An 18,231-nucleotide genomic window follows, 5' to 3' on the forward strand; every position below is an offset into this window, starting at 1 on the left:
TTTCTTTCTTTTTTTTTTTTTTGGTTGCCAGCAGGTATGTGTTAATGCTGTTGCTTTTGGAAAATAAAGGAAATGATGAAAAATGAATGAGTTGTTTAAACATCGAATGCTAGGTAGGGCTAAGTCTCAGTGAGACTTCAGGAGTGATCAAAAGATTCCTGAGCTGCTGGAGAGAGGATAATAAAGTGGCTAAGGTGGAAGCTAAAGCTTCACACAGGTACAATGAAGCTTAGGTAAATAGCAAGTTCAAAATGAAGGCCTCAGTCAGAGAATGGCAGGCTGGGGTAGATGTTTAGCAAACAGGTGAAACTGTAACATACTGCTGAAAAAGGTATTTGAAAGATATTTCCATTTGGCATAACATATAGAAACAATAATTGCAAAAAATAAAGGGTAGGAAACACCTATTATTGTTCACTTCAAATGCGCCTATGTAAACAATTTTTATGCTTCACTTGGAAGAAGTTAAAAGTAAAATTAATGAAGTATTAAAATCATGGTTAGTTAGGTCATTTTTTGGCAAGTCAGTCTGTGAACGAAGCTTCATGCATGGTAAGAGATGTTATTATTTTAACTCTTTAACATTTAGTCCAGAAAGCACAGTACATAAGGTTTGCTACTGACAGCCGCCCCTAAAATTAATGAATGGAAAGGCACAATGGCATCCAGATGAATGTGAAATAATTAGAACAAAGGTTCAGAAAAGGAAAAATAACATTAGAACAGAGCTACTGAGGGATGAAGTAGGTTGATGTTCAGTGGGATTAGAAAACCATCATGTAGGAACATAATAGAATAATTTAGATTCTAACTCTTAAAGGGCACAGTTATTCTTGTTTGCCCATGTGTGCCCAGCAAAGGAGTCTGTAAAGAGATGGAAACTGATGTCAGAATATAAGGAGACTTATTGCCTGAGACAAAGACGCTCCCCGATACAAGGAATATCCCTTTTTCCTTCAACTTTTTCCACCTCATGGCAAAAATGTGAAAATTCATGTTCTTGAGGAAGTCCTATTATGGTCAGTAGATCAGCTCCACTGCTGGAGGAGATGCCTCTCTAATCCTGTCTTTGTGACACTGGGCACATTCCAAAGACACAGGCCACTCGCACAATCTTCATTTTAGAATATGTGTGCTCAAAGTTGTACTGTTTGTATCAAGATAAAGAGAGGTCTATCGCAAGTCAAAACAATGTTTATGTCAAAGCAGACTAAAACCAATGAAACCAACAATAAACAATAATTAAAACCAATAAATGAAAAGCAACAACTGAAGTCCTAAAATGTATACTTTACAAAATGCTTCAAAATGGAGTATGTGGTTTTAGTTTCACAACAGCTCTGTGAAGTGGCCCTGGCAGATATCAACCGATAAATGTGGAAGACAACTGGAATGTTAAGTGACTTGCCCTCTGGTTACATAGCCAGAGCACAGTCCTGGACAAAAGTCATCATTTACAGGTGTCAAAAAGCTGGGTAACAACTGCTAAGGACAAAAAAAAAAAAAAAAAAAAAACTGGGTAACAACTGCTAAGGACAATGCCTAAACTTTCAAGTTGATGGCATTTGATGTTTGAAAAGTAAAAACATACCTCAGAGGATCTTAAAGACACTATAGAGGGCTACCTGGGTTACAGTTAATGGTACCATGTAGGAATAATTTCCACTTAGCAACTCATTACTTGCTTCATTAAGCTAGGTTATCTTTGTGCTAATTTTATTCTGTGCAGCTTTATGAAGCTGTGTTTGGGCATATGATAAGAAACCAAGAAACAAATATTTGCATGTACTTGTGGTCTGTGTGTACTCTCAGACTCACTTGTCTCAATTGTATTAAACCTCTTTGATGCTTCAATTCTACTAATTCTCATAGAAGCAAACAAAGATTGATGAAGTTCCTTGCCATTAGTAAAGTGGTACTGACTCACACTAAAGAAAATTGAGTAATTAATTAGATGTTAATCTTGTTAATGATGCTTTTTAAGTATTTTTAATAGACACATAAAGATCATGCTTTTACAGTTTTCTAAGTGGCCAGAGTGCCTTTTGAAAGGTGAGAAGAAAATGAGTTAAAAAACCCCTCCAAAGTTCTTAGTTCTGAGACAGGCCCAACCTGCATTCACAGAACAGTGAGAACTAAGCTAGTAACAGATGAAAGGGTCAGTTTTTTAACAATTAAGAAGGCAAGATAGTTACCATCCCAAAAGAGATTGGGCACAGGCAGATCACCTCTAAAACTTCAGCATACTGACTGTACTGGGCTAAGCATGTGTGGATGAGATAACTGAATGACACTCAACAGCAGTTCGTGTTAAGAAAGTTGCCACTGTTTCTACAGTGTGAACAAAGAAAACAGTGATGTGGGTGGGGTCTAATTGGGATGGGAAGTTGATGAAGGTTTGCAGCTGTTTGGGCAGCTATTTCATAGAAGGTGAATTGGAGAATAGCACCCCAAATTTGTAGCAGAACCAATGCAATTAACATAATCTTAATCCTTGTGTCCACACAAAATTCATATGCTGAAATCCTAACCCTTGATGCGATGATTTTTGGGGAAGGAGACTTTGGGAGGTAGTCATGAGGCTAGAGCAGCTTATATGATAATTACAGGGTTTGATGCGGTGAGGTCTTTATGGTAGGATAATGTTATATTATAGGACTCTGTAAAGAGTCCTGCTATCTCACAGAGTTGTTGTGAAACTAAAAGGACATAATCCATGTTGAAGCACATAATCTAACTAAAAGCACATAATCCACCTTGTAAAGTATACATTTTAGAATTTCCGTTGTTGCTTTTCCTTTATTGGTTTTAATTATAGCTTATTGTTTCATTGTTTTAGTCTGCTTTGATGTAGAGGTTGTTTTAACTTGCTATCTCTTATAAGAAGAGAAAACAGAGCTTGATCGCTTCATTGGGAGAACAAAGGAAAAGAAGCAAACCAAGAGGGTCTTTCTGATAACTTGATCAGACTGACACCTGATCTTGGACTTTCAGCTTCCAGAATGAAAGAAAAGAAATTTCTGCTAAGTTATTCAGTTTATGGTATCTTGTTATAACAACCCAAGATGAATAAGACAGAAATGAACATCTTACTAATTAGAAATATAGGGGAGATAACTGAGTGGAAAACAGTTGTGGGAAGAAGGGAGTGATGTGGTAGGAAAATCAGTATGAATGGGCTTTTGTAATTGGTAATGCATAGAATTATGAGTCATGCAAATAGATTACAGGTTTTATAGCTTTTTTTAAAATGCTGAATAATGTTATTGAGCAGATAAACTGCTGAACAGATGTTAAATAGCTGTTTGTGATGACCCCCTAGGTCCCCCTTATTGTAAGATAAGAACATCAAATCAATGATGTAATACAAAAGTCACAAAAATTTCTTTAAAATTTCTAGCTTACAGGCTTTTTGAAAAATATTTAGAAAAAGGAAATATGCAGTCTTTATAGCTTGTTAACGAGAGAAATTCCCCCAACATACTTTCAGTACAATGGTTCATATTTGTAAAATTGTATGGTTCTTGTTTTTACAAATACATTTTATTTTTACAAAGACTTTTTTTTAAGACTGAAAAGTAAAAATAGGAACATTTTCCCTGGATCAGAGAAAAGAATTATAGAACTTATTTTAAGGGTATACAAATATCAATTATCAATGTTTGAGTAACATCTAATTTATTAGTGTGATATGGAGACCCTGGCTTAGAAAGCTCTTAATTCTTGATTAGGTAACTAGATGGGTATATGCTTAGTCCAATATATGAAATAGGGAAAACACTACCTTTGCTAAAATTTTTCTATTGATTTGAAATGAGAAATTCAGTGCAACCTTGAAATAGATATTAGAAAGGTGAATAGAGGAGATATTTTAAGAGAGATACTAGCCTAATAAAAGTTGAAAATTGCAAAGCATACCATTGTGATATGTTTTAAAATATAAAAGGAATAAAATCATTAGTTAAACTTTGCTTGACTTTGCAAATGAGGTTTACTGTGAATGCTTCTAAAATCTTCCAATACTTGCAATATTTGCACATTTAACTTTCCATATTTCTAGAATTGTTTGCTATTTGGATATTAGACAACCAGAAAATACTCATATACCTACATTTAATTGGGTGCATCTAATAAAATCCAATATTGGCAAAATTCGCTTCCCCATTGTCTCCATGTGTCTCACTGTGTCTTCTCTGGTTAGCACACCGAAGGGCGTTTTGTGTTCTAAAAATTGGAACAATAAACTGTTACGCTATTTTCCCCAGATTTCCATTTCAAAATGCTTTCCTTAGCAAGCTATAAACAGTTATCTCAGTGATAATAGATTTGAAATATTATATATAGGAACTAGTCCCATCCTTATACCATATGTATAACAATGAAAGATCTGTGAGAAAGGCAAGGGAGACATTGCCCTTTAGAGGCTACCTTTTATTAATTTTGTTGTGCTTCTTGATGGAGAGATCTAAAAGACAGCCTACAACAATTCTTTTCTCTCTGAAGACTATGTTTTTCCTGAGTTGTGAAAAAATGTTGTCATAAATGTGGCTGATTCTTGTCTTGTTTCTCCCAGGTATTATTCAAGTGTGTGGGTACCATTGACTCTGAATGTGGCTCAGAGCTGAGATAAGCCTCAGAGGATAGAGTGCCAGACAAAACACAAATCCTTAATTATGTGGGTAGAGCTGAAGGAATACATTCAATCTGGTTGTGAATTCAACCTAGATGATTGAGATTTCAACTCCTTGTGATTTTTTTTTTCTTGAAAGTTTCAAATGGAATTATTGAATAGCATTTAACTATACTGTTCAGGAAGTCTAAGTTCTTGATAAACCACAGACAGAAAAGAATGGAACAGTTAATATTAGTACAGTAGCAGATAATAAAAGTGACTTGAAGTTATTGTCATTTTTATTTCACTGAACAATTTTGTTGCATACTTTTATGTTTGCTAACTGATGGTGGCAAAGCTTATATTTTTTGAGAGCTCTGGATTAGATATTGGTGATAGTGTTCTTGGGGTGAGCCAGTTGGATTGAGGAGATGGCCACTCTAGGGATATGTTTAGCCACATAGGAAACTTTCCCAGAACAAGAATTCCAGATACTGTCAACTACACAATGGAGAAGATTGGAAGGTGCTTTTTATACCTAGTGAATCTCTGCTAGGGTTTGTGATAAAGGAGACTTGAAAAATAACATACAATTTCTTCCTTTTATAACAGTGCTGAACAATAATAATAGGTCTAGGTGATTTACCTGTAAAGGTTGGCAGCTTCCGACTTGACACTTTTTCTAAAAACTTCCCATCTTCTTTGTTTTTGAACCCAAGAGTTAAGAGATATTGTTGGGTTGGAAAAGATGACCAGTTAACTGTTTGAGGCAACAAATGGAGCCCTTGAAGATCTGAAAAAGACAGAAGGAGAACTGAAAATTACATTATAATTTTATTGACTTTGGGTTTTCCCCCTAGTTTTCAAGAATTGTACTTGAAAAAAATGATAAATACAAGCACTAAGATACAAAATTAAAAGGATATGCAATAAAATGTCAAATCAAAATAATGTTTCACCATACTTTTCTTAATAATGTATACATATATACAATATACATATACAAATATATTTTCATATTTTAAACATATTTACATGCAAATATATATTTGTATATTTATATAAACATATAAAAATAGTAATGAAATATGGTTCAAAGATGTATTCTCTTTTCCAGGGTTCAAAATACAAAATTCAGGGCCAGATCACAGGGTCAATATTCTTCTATGTGACTCTTTTCAAGGGAATTTGACTTTTTGTTCCTAGAGTAAGATTTAAAGAAACAATGTTATATGGCAGGAAGGAGAAAAATATCAAGTAAATGTTGCCATCTCTCCTATAGATGTAGAAGGATTTTTGAAGTAATTCAAGTGTCATGAAATGGTTCTGAAACACTCAGTTCTTGATGACCATCAGAGCTAATATTTACAAGTACTATTTTCTACTATCCCCTGTTCTAAGTATTTTGTGTCCAATGAATTTATATATCCTCATTGTCACTTTACAAAACTGTTCCCATTTTATGTACAGGAAATTGAGGGACACAAATAGGAAGTGACTTGAGGGAGAACGTAGCTGACACATGGACAATGCAGCATTTACAACCAGGTAGTAAGACTCCAGGATCCACAGGCCTAACTACTGCACTCTGCTTTAGGCTTATGTGGCTCTGGATTACTTTTGGGATAGGAACAAATGTCAGCTGTAGAGTCTTGGAGGCAGACTCATTTGATTCATTTCCATTCTGAGTAAAAACGCTTTGGTTTATTATAATAGACTTCTCAAATGAAGAATGATGAACAGAGGATTTAATGAGCCCTCCCTACTTAACACTGCCAGGAAAGGAAAAAGATGAAATTCCAAATATCCTTGAATTACGAGTTAGTTAAAGGTCAATTTTTAATGTAGAATCAGAACTGAAATGATAATCATTCAAATATAACCTCACTATTTATCTGTAATATTTCTTTAAAAAATAATAGACACAGTAAATCAGAATAATTTTTATCCATCCTTTCTCTACCTCCCTGCCTTTTAGCTTCAGAATCCTTTGTTCAAACTAAAATTCACTGAGAAGTTCAATATTTAAAGGAGATAAAATTACAGTTGATCCCTGGCTATGTGCCCTTTGATATTCCTCCCTAGCTAGAAGGTGCACAGCCTCCTGGCCATTCTGGCAGTGATTTCTGGGTCAGTCCTAAGGGGAGGTACTTCATTTTCTAGGTATGTCTGGTTGTCCAGAGGCCCCCAGAATAGGTGTAGGTAGGTGTTTGCCTGCCCAGATCACACAGGCTCAGTGTATATATCTAGCTTGCTGATATAGAAGTCACTGGGTCTCAGTTAACCTGAAACCACTCAACAGCACTTGTTTCTGGCTCAGAAAGTCTTCCCTGCTGGATATCTCCAAGACCTTAAGGCCCACAGCAGAGTGATCATGGAGGCCCCAGAGTTCTGGAATTTAGATTTGATTAGGGAGTGCTATGCATGGGTGTGTGTTTGTGTAGGCTGCAGAAGGCAGCTTGTGATTTGGTATTTTCGGGTACAGTTCTATTGCCAGAAGCAGTCAGATCTCTGAGTGCTCTATTATATAAGTAATATAAAGACTTTGAGAGGTTGATCTCTTCTTGTTCTTAAATGTTTGTTGGAAAAAAGAAGGGACCGACTAACAGTGGTAGTGATTATATCTTGTAGAAGAAATTGTGGCAGAACTATAGTTTACTTTTTACAAAATATGCTTCCCAAACTACTGTTTTGTTCCTTTTATTCATATGCTTCATCCTCTGAGTGGTCAATTTATGATTAACTTCTAGTTGAAAATTTTAAATCGGAGAGCCCCCTACCTACATACACTTATATTTAAAAAAATTTTTTTAGTGTCATTTCATCCCATTTGTATGCAGAGTGAATTGCAGTTGTATGAGCATTTAGTCTAGCAGGTGGTCTATGACCCAAAATGACGCCACACTCACCAGATGTTGAATCTCATGTAACATTAATTTGAGTGCTAATTGTTCTCAATTTTATGCTCATAAACCTCTACTTACGTCCGAAAAGCCCTGTGCCTCTGATGGCTGTGAAAGTTAACCAGATTATGTTGTCCTTTGGTAGGAAAGTTGAATTGATTAAAAATGTCTTCTTGGCTCCTGTCATGTCAGATGAAAACTTAGAAGAAATCAGACCCTTAATTTATTCCTTTACAGTTTATCACAGTGGGGGATGAAATAGAGATGACTATGGTCATATTTACTATTAAAAAAGTGGCTTGCAAGTATGCCTGGATTCCACATTTTATCATTAGGCAAGTGGATGATTTTAAAAAGAATATTAAAAATATATTATGTAGAGTAAGCTTCTTGAGAAACATATTTTCATTCCCCCTCTACCCTCTCACCCCCCTACCCCCCAATTAAGGATGTCTCTCAGCTAAAGAGGTTAATATTTGCTCTGTAACACAAATTATTTATTATACCTCAGAATGCCAGAGTATAGTCCAGTTTGGAGGTCCTCAATTTGTTCATACTCTTTGACCATCATTTCTGTGACCCTTACTTTCAGGGACAGTGTCCTCTCATTTCTCTGTCAATCTTTTCTCTCTCTCTCTCCCTGTGTCTGTCCTCTCTCCTCATGCTCACTCACTGGCTCCCTTTCCTCTCTTTTTTTCTCCTGCTTTTCATTCAGCTGCCTGGTTCACCGATACGTTCTTCACACCTACACTCTTGGGAAGGTGATGGTTGTGGCTTTAACAACTACTTCTAACCAAAAGGTTGGGGTCAATGCTATAGTCTCTCTGAAAGTTTTCACATAATTCAAACACACCACTTCCAAAGGCCCACTGGGACACTGCTATTTGGAAAGTTATCTCAAATACAACAACATGTTTTTCAAAAATGATTTTTATAATCTCCACAACATCCCACTTTCTGGTTTTTCACCAATGCATTATAAAATAGCTTTTATTCACTCAATTATTCTGGCTTAAGATTTCAAAGCCATTGTTTGCTTTACTTTCTTCTCATTCCCTGACATTTAGTGAGTCTCAAAAACTAATGAAATCTGCCCATTGTCATACAACTCATATTAACTCCTTTATTTATATGATTATCACTACTATCCTGGTCCAATTTCTGATCACATATGAGATCTAGGTTATAGAAAAGGTCTCTTTGCCACCAGTGTCATTTCATGCAAGCATATTTTCACACTAGCACTCAATGGATAGCTCTTGTGCACTGCCTTAGACTTTTCCCTGTATTCAAGGCTCTCAATTGTGTGTATCTTTTTCACAAGGTTTATACCTTATTTTTATGTTTTCTGCAGTATAAATCTTTATCATCAGCTTAGCCAATTGCATTATGCAACAACCTGTGCTTATCTTGCCTCTTAAGTGTTGTTACTGATTTTCCCCACAGAAAATCCACTTTGTTTACCTATTTTTCTTTAATAAGACTTCTACTGTCCTTCTAGATATGTCTGAGTCCTGTCTTATCCATAAAGGAGTTCCTGAATATTTTTTTTAAAGATTTATTTATTTATTCATACAGAACTGGGGTACAGGCAGAGATGTGGAAGGTGAGAGGATTCACCAGGTACAGAGCGGGGAGCAGAACAGGCAGATAGACGAAGTACACTGCTGAGGGGAGCAGCGGGCGGGTCAGGAGAGATCTGCCTCGCCCTGTGGTCACCTCCGGGGCAGGCGGGAATCGAACTCATGCTGAAGTGGCTTTAGCTTCTCAGTGCAGTGCTTTAACCCACTGTGCCACCAGGGAGGGCCCGAGTTCCTGAATATTTTAATCCCCACTTTAAAACTTGTAAAGAATGGACCCTCCCTGGTGGTGCAGTGGGTTAAAGCACAGCACTAAGAAGCTAAAGCCACTTTGGCATGAGTTTGATCCATGTCCCAGAGGTGACCCACATGGCAGCAGACCTCTCCTGAATCCCCGCTGCTCCCCTCAGCAGTGTACTTTTGTCAGTCTGCCTGTTCTATTCCCCATTCTGTCTCTGGTGAAGACCCTCACTGGCTCTGCACCTCTGGCCTGTACCCCAGTTCTGTATGCATAAATAAATAAATAAATCTTAAAAAACAAACAAACAAACAAACAAACAAAAAACTTGTAAAGAACAACCATGTCATTCACTCCAGGTTAAATGGGAGAGTGTCTTATCTCCCCAACAAGTTTTAACCTCCTTAAAAATTCCATCTTTAATTTATGGGTCACACCCCAACCACTGAATAGGTGCTCAATCAATATTTGAATCTGAAACAATATTTTGAAAACTCTGAATTTTAATTGTTCAAATAAGAATAGGACCTTAGCAAATCAAAACTAATGAAATGTTCAGAGTTTATGGTATATGATTTATTTTTCTGCCCTCTAAACTTAGAAAAGAATCAGTCTTTTTTCTTTTACTCATCTTTAGGAATTTCTGCTCAACTTACAAAGGGTGAATGGATAAGATGTTCTATATCAGATAACTCAGTGCAGTAGATGCTCAAGTGAACAGAACAGCTTTGCCTAGATGGTAAAATTAGTTTCATATTCAGGTTTTACTCTTGCCATGATTTGTTCTCTGGGAAACTGGAACTCAGTCGCAAAGAAATTGGATTAATAATAGAGTCTGACTCAGTGAAATGTTAGCAGTAGCAGAAAAGCACCTGCAAAAATATGGACTACTGATTGCAGATCAGCAGATTAATTTCCATAAATGGGGATAACTTTCATTTGCTGTGAAGTTATGTTTCTGTAAAATAAAAAAATCTGAGCACTTACAAGTAAAGTCCAAAACATTGATGTCATCATCATTAATAATTTTTGTTGGTCATCTCATAATCACAGCTAACTGATTGTGAATGAACTTTTCAAAACAATTTTTAAAAAAGATCTATGTATTTATGCTTATAGAACTGGGGTACAGGCCAGAGGTGTGATGGGTGAGAGGATTCACCAGAGACAGAGTGGGGGAGTAGAACAGGAAGATTGATAAAAGTACACTGCTGAGGGGAGCCAGGGTAGGGTCTGGGGAGGGTCAGAAGGGGTCTGCCATGCCATGTGGGTCAGCTCTCTGGCTGGGGGTGGAACTTGTGCTGCAGTGGCTTCATAGAGCTTCATAATGCAGAGTTTTTACCCGTTTGCATCACCTGGGAGAGCCCCCAAAACAATTTTTTTTTAAGATCATAGAGATTTGAAAACTTTTCTAGAAATATGCAAATTTGTTAGTGTTCTATCATCATCTTTGTCCAAATTTCATTTCCTTGTCTATTATCTGGCATCTATGTCATTTCTTTGCCTTTTGTCCATTAACAAAATGTTCTGACTTTTTGGGTTAGAGCGAAATCTCATTTCTAAAGGTTCCAATTGTGCAGTGTGAGATGGGACCATGTTAGTTTTATGTGATTCCTTTTTACTGATCAGTTTCAGACCCTAGCTTCTACAGTGCCTTCATAATGCCAACACGTTTTCATTACTTCTTAATCATTTTCTGAATTTTATCTTGTATTCCTGTTAATGTCATTACTTCTATCTTGGATATTATCCACAAATTCACATCAGCAAGAAAATAGCAAAAGGCAGCAACTTTGCAGTTATCATTACTGCCTCCCCTATAAATAGTGAAATAATAAAATAATTTCTACTTTTGAAAACAGACATAGCATATTTTGATTTTTACATTTCATGTAAAAATGAATGAGAAAAATATATTTATAACAAATCCTTGTGTAATAAGTTATACTTTCCCTTTGACCTTCATTATAATTTTAGAGTTATAGATTGAAGAGGAGAAAATGCTTTCCATTCCTAAGAGATTTAATTTTCACTTCAGAGTGCTAGTCTACTTCACTACAACCAATCTTTGTATATATTTAAGTTTTCTCTCACAACTACCGCATATGTAACTGAAAAACAAGCAACTTCATGGATTTTTATGCAGTTAATTTCAACCTCACATGGAATTTTTATTGATTACAAACTTTTATGTTTAATAAGCTGTATTGCAGTTATTCTCGAGAAATTGCTTAACTGCCTTCCCACCAAAGTAAATTTGAGACAGTAAAAAAATTAAAGATATTGCTATTTCTTTAAATATTTATTAGATTTAAAATCAGGAAAATAACACTGACTTGCAGTAATCTCCCCAAATGGCCTTATCGTTGCACATTTTTTAAGGGTTGAAATGGGAACTGATTTCTCGCATTCCTTCTTCTCTTATTGGAAACTTTCCTGAATTCCTAACCACTCTAAAAGCGAGACCTAATTGACTCAGCCAAAATGATGGAATCCTCTTAACTTCAATTATAAGTTTATAATATAATTTGGGCCAATAAGAGAGTGCATCCTAGAAATTATGTGGGAGAAGCACTCGCTATTCCTCAGGATAGTGTGACTTTAAATATTTAATAACATTTGGGTACTCTGCTATTAGACTTGAGATTCTAGCACTCCAGGGTATGATACAGGTAGTTGAATACCAGGTAGAATTTAAGACTAAATCTGACTGTAGAAAATAAAGCAGTGAAGATGCTATTGGATCAAGCCGTGCTTAAATGCAGTCCTATGGACATTTAAAATATATAAATCAAAGTGTTTCATGCTTCATCCTGGTCCTTCAATGCTTAAAATATATGAAGACAGTCTGAGCTAGTCTTGTCACCAATTCAGACTTCAAATTTCTGATATAGCATTTTAGCTAGTAATTCACCATTTATATCTCTCATTGTTATTTAAGATATTATTATTTGGACCTGAATTTCCAGTGCTCTAGACAGCAATTGCATTAGTCCAATGTCACTTTCTGTGAGGTATAGATTCTAACCAAAGTGAAAGGTTAATTATTATGCTATAGATAAAAAATTACACTAAGGACTTCTTATTTCATCACGATTATATATTTATCTACAATAATATGGAATTAAAAATATTTATTTATGCATACATAACTGGGTACAGGCCAGAGGTGCAAGGGTGGTGAAAAGATTCACCAGAGACACAGCGGGGAACATAACAGGTAGACTGACAAAGTACACTGCTGAGGGAAGCAGTGGGTGAGACAGGAGGGGTCTGCAGCACCATGTGGGTCATCTCCCTGACTGAGGATTGAATTGGTGCTGCAGTGGCCATGGAGAGCTTCATAGTGCTGTGCCTTTAACCCCTTGTGCCATCAAGGAAGGGACTAATATGGAATTCTTAAGATACTATAGCTTATATCTAAAATAGTCATAAACCCTTTAGGTTAACTATTTGGGAAGAATTTTTAAGAAACACAATTATGGGGATCATTTTACAATATATACAAATATAATTAGTTGTGTTGTTTTACACCTAAAATAATATAGTCAACTGTACTTCAATTTAGAAAAGGGACATACTAGTTTGAAGTGTAGGAATTATTAATTTTTACAGCTAGCATAAAGGTAGAACATGGAATATATATTTGTGATACTATTATTATATAATGATATTATTATTGATAGGCTTGAATATACAATAGTGATGAAATAAGAAGTGTTTAGTGTAATTTTTATTTTGGATCTATAGCATAATAATTACCCTTTAACTTTTGGTTAGGTTCTATATTTCACAGAAAAGGATACTTGACTAATGCCATTATTATCTAGAACACTGGAAATTCAGGTCAAAGTAATAAGATCTGAAATAACAATGAAAGATATAAGTATTGGAAGCTAAAAGAGCAAACTACCATTACCCAAGTGTAAGTGGACTGCTCCTGGCCTCCATGTGGACTGTGTCTCTAGAAGAAGGTATTGTGAAACATGAAACAGAGGAACAATATGAATAGGAATCCCACCCAAAAGAGCCTTAGGCTCTGATCCCTCTTGCTAGTACATCAGAAGAGAGGTAAAAGAATTACCAAAAGGAGTCGATTCTAGTTAATAGCTAAGCAATTATTGATGACGTGCCAAGAGTGAACAAGATTTTGGTGATATTACCTCCTCCAGAATCTATCAAAGACTAGGTAATATTGAAAGATCTGGACTGACTTTCAGGAGATCTGAGAAGGCTAATGTGTGGAGTGCTTTGCACAGGAGGATCTAAGATCCAAGGTCAAGCCTCATCAGTCCTTCCATGACTTTACTCCATTTGCCTCTCCTCTCAATTCTGAATCCAGAGTTCTCTATGCATTTAGAAGAGGAAAAAATTATGAGTATATCTTTGTGAGTGTAAGGAAATGTTTTCACAAATGTGCTAATAAAAGAGGTTGCTTGCATCTCTCCTAATGGTAACAACTAACGATTACCCAGAAAGAGTCACTAGTGATAGAATCTCACAGTGTGGGGGGAGACTGAAGCACACTTTGTACTTCAAAACAGATTGTATTAGTGGACACCCTGAGGAGATTCCTTTATCAATGGACAAAAGGTTGATGGAGAGAACACATGGAAGGAGTAGTCTGGGTTGGGTGATACAGGAGACAGGGCCCTGGGATGAGGAGTGGAGAGTGCACCATACAGGTTAGAACTCTAGCAAAGGAGTCAAAAGAGAAAGTTTTCTAGATCACATCACTTCACTTCCTTCACTCAGGACAAGTACTGTCAGGGATAGACTACAGGGCATCAGATCTGGGACCGAAATGAGGAGGAATATCTGTATTTACAGGAACATGATCTCGCCTCTCTTCCAGAACATTTGTGATAGTGTCTGTTCTTCTCCATGTCATGCTTCCACTGTCCTAACAAAGAAATTGTTAGTATCAGCTAATTAGCTATAAAAGCTAACAAGGACAAACAATAAAGTCAAGTCAAATAAAGTCACAGTGCCACCTGCTGGACAAGTAAAAGAAGCTATCCAAGTTACTGATTCTGATTAAAAAAATAAAAACGAGGGAGGCTTATAGTAGTATAGAAAAAAAAGATAAAATATAAAACACATGTATTGTGTATGTGTCATACATAATACCCAAGACCTCAAGTGAAGATGACATCACAAAAAGAACAGCTTTCTAGAATCCAACCTCACAAAAATGGAATATTGCTTATTCCTATCAGATAGATAAAAATTTCCATAGAAAAGAAACTCAAAGAGCAATATAAGAAAACTCAGAAATTCTAATCAAACAGATGAAACAAAATTCAGAAAATCAAACCAATGAACTGAGAAATAAAATTAATGAGCAGAAGATAAAAAATGAGGCTTTAAATAAAATAATGAAGAGTTAGATATGAAGAAACCAAGACATAAGGTCAATATCAAGGCAGTAAACTACAGAAACAGAACAAGCCAAATGGAAGAGCTTGAAAATAGTATCATACAAATGACTCAAATGAAGAGAGAGAAAACACGTTAAAAAATGCAGAAACACTTTGAGAAATATCTGCCTACATTAGGGGAAAGCAATATAAGGAAAAAGAGTCTTCAAGAAAATGAGGAGAAAGAGAAGGGAAGGAAAATGAGGAGAAAAGAAGCAACAATGGGAAACATCCTATACAGAGGAAGAAATTGAATCCCCTGACTACCTATATGCAAATAGCCATATACCAGAAACCAGTGAAAGAATCAAGAATTTAAGACAGTGAAAGAATATTAAAGATATTTAGAGGGAAAAAATGCAGTTAACTTATATGGGTACTGCCATCATACTTAATCAGATTTCTCAACAGAAACTCTACAGGAAAGGGTGGAAGGGCATATTCAAAATAATCAAAGAACAAAACTTGTCAACCATGGCCCCAAGTGCTTATTCAGAGCACGAGTGAGCTATGAATACCTATGGAGGCATGAAGTTGTCCTTCCAAAATTATAGAGTTATGGAAATCATCAAAACTTTAAAAACAAGTACATAAAAATAAAAACCCTCAGTCAAGAATATTGTGTTATACAAGACTCTTTCAGATATGAGGCATCAATAAATACCTTCCAAGGCAAACACAAGTTGTAGGTAATTTACCAACAATAGACTTTCCTTAGAAGAAATACAAGAGATCTCCAATCTTAATAAAAAAAAATTGAACAAGGAGATATATAGCTAGAACCACAAAATTAAAGACAAAAATAGCAGTAGCAAGCCTTCATATATCAATAACCACTCTAAATGTAAATAGACTAACCAATCAAAGGCATAGAGTGGCTAGATGTATTGAAAGACAAAATTCAACCACATGCATTTTACATTCATGCAAGGTATTAAAAACAAACATACACTCAAAGAGAGTGATAGGAAAATGATATTCCAAGTCAATGAAACATTTAAAAAGACTGGAATTACTGCACTTATATAAAAGATCTCCAAAAAAAAATAGCAAAATACTAAGATTATATTGTATAATGAAGAAGGATTAATCCAAAAGGAAGCTATAACTGTGACTAACTTTTATGTATCAAACATCATTGCACCAGAATATATAAAACAAATATTAATGAACCTAAAGGGGTACATTGACAACAACACAATAAAAATGGTAGGGAACTTTGACACCTTACTTATAGCAATTAACAGATCATCCAGACAGAGTATCACCAATGGTCCTAAGTGAAAAGTTGGACAATATGAGCTTAATAGCTATTTACAGAACACTCAGCCTCAAAACAACAGAATATGTTAATTTTCAAGTGTTCATTAAATGTTCTCAAAGATAGACTATATCCTAGACACAAAACAAGTCTCAATAAATTTATGAAGATTGGAAAGTATATCGAGCACATTTCAAGATCATCATACCAACAAGAGAGGGGAGTGGGGACCACATATTGTGGAGAATAAGCAACATATTACCAAACAACTGTTGGGTCAATGAAGAAATCAAAAATAAAAAAATACCTGAAGATGAATGACAATGAAGAACTTCTGGGATGCAGCAAAAGTAGTACTTAGAGGCAAATGTATAGTAATGCAAGCCTACCTCAGGAAACAAGAAAAAGCACAAATTAAAACTGTAAACTTCCACCTGAAGGAATCAGAATAAAGCAAAGCCAAAAGTTAGTAGCAGAAAGGAAATGATAAAAATTAGAGGAGAAATTAACAGAGATTTAAAAAAAGACAACTAAAAAAAAAAAAACTCAACTCAAAAAAAAAGACAACTCAAAACATCAACAAAACCAATAGCTGAATTTTAAAAAAGAAACCAAGAGCTGAATTTTTAAAAACATTAACAAAAGAAACCAATGTTTAGCCAGACTCAGAGACACAAATAAACATATAGAGGAATGTTTACAACAGAGACTACAAAAATACAAATGATCGTTGAGAATATTACGAATAAAACTCAACAAGCAACAAATGTTTTAAAAAATTGTCAAAGGGCCTTCCCTGGTGGCTCAAAGGGTTAAAGTGCAGCACTGTGAAGCTATCAGCAGCCAATTAGGCATAAGTTTGATCCTCGGACAGGGACATGACCCACGTGGCACAGACCTCTTCTGACCTGCCTGCAGCACTCCCCTCAGCAGTGTATTTTCTGTCTCTGGTGAAGCTGCTCACTGTCCCCCACATCTCTGGCCTGTACCACAGTTCTGTATGAATAAATAAATACATTTTTAATAAAAATAAAAAATGGAAGAGCATGAAATAGACCCCTCTCTAAAGAAGACATACAAGTAGAAAATGGGCACGTGAAAAATTTATTAGAGGGCTCTCCCTGGTGGCGCAATGGGTTGGGACTCAACAGTGCAAGTTAGCTGCAGCCACCTCAGTGCACGTTTGATTCCCAGCCCTGGAGGTGACTCACATGGTGTGGCAGATCTCTCCTGTCCTGCCCACTCCTCCCCTCAGCAGTGTACTTTGTCAATCCTCCTGTTTTTCTCTCCACTCTGTCTCTGGTGAATCCTCTCACCACCCTGCACCTCTGGCCTGTACCCCAGTTCTATATGCACAAATAAATAAATGTTAAAAAAAGGAAAAGTTTATCATTAATTATCAATAGGGAAGTGCCAATAAAAATAATGAGATATCACCTTACATCTGTTAAAATGGCTATTATCCAAATGATAAGAAACAGCATTGTTAGTCAGAATGTGAAGAGAAGGGATTTCTTTTACACTATTGATGGGATGTAAATTGGAACAACTATTATGGAAAGCAGTATGGAGATTCCTCTTACAAACAAAAATAAAAATAAAAATAGAAATCTGAGATATTTAATTTTTGAATATTTATCCAAGTGGAAAAAAAATTATTCCCCCCCCCATACTGTTTATTGCAGTATTATTTACAATGGGCAAGAGCTGGGAAAAAAAGGAACACCTATCAACTGACAAATGGAAAAGGAAAATAGAATACACACACACACACACACACACACACACAAACTTAATGGAGCGATACACAGCCCTAAAAAAGATTAAATCCTGCCACTTAGAAAATAGATGGATTTAGAAGGTATTATACTTAGTAAAAGTGGCAGGAGAGAGAGAAATAAGCACCCTACAATTTGATTCATATCTGATACATAGAGAAAACAAATACATAGATTAACTAAATATTTAGACTATAAGACAAATAGTCTATAAGAAAAAACGAAGGGGAGTGGTACTGGTAGGGAGCTATGAAGGAAGGGTAGGGCACCATACCTCATACAGAAATTTGTACATATACACTATGATTGTACATACATACTATATGACTTATGATCTTTTTTTTTTTTAATTAAAACTCTTATTTTGGGCCCTCCCTGGTGGCGCAGCGGGTTAAAGCACAGCACTGAGAATCTGAAGCCGCTTCCGCATGAGTTCGAT

At 35.8% G+C, this 18,231-nt stretch overlaps 1 protein-coding gene across 1 annotated transcript in view; it reads right to left on the reverse strand.

Moving 5' to 3' along the window:
• The window catches only part of SPATA16 (spermatogenesis associated 16), a 203,743-nt gene that overhangs the window by 30,784 nt on the left and 154,728 nt on the right, over positions 1–18,231 (reverse strand). Inside the window, exons 6-7 of the mRNA XM_012731859.1 lie at positions 5,259–5,405; positions 4,112–4,224 (exon numbers count right to left, since the gene is read on the reverse strand). Coding sequence (XP_012587313.1) covers positions 4,112–4,224; positions 5,259–5,405 — 260 coding nt within the window. The remainder of the gene's footprint in view (positions 1–4,111; positions 4,225–5,258; positions 5,406–18,231) is intronic.

The sequence above is a fragment of the Condylura cristata genome, unplaced genomic scaffold (genome assembly GCF_000260355.1).
Source record: "Condylura cristata isolate star-nosed mole 26May11 unplaced genomic scaffold, ConCri1.0 scaffold00003, whole genome shotgun sequence".
Taxonomy (NCBI): domain Eukaryota; kingdom Metazoa; phylum Chordata; class Mammalia; order Eulipotyphla; family Talpidae; genus Condylura; species Condylura cristata.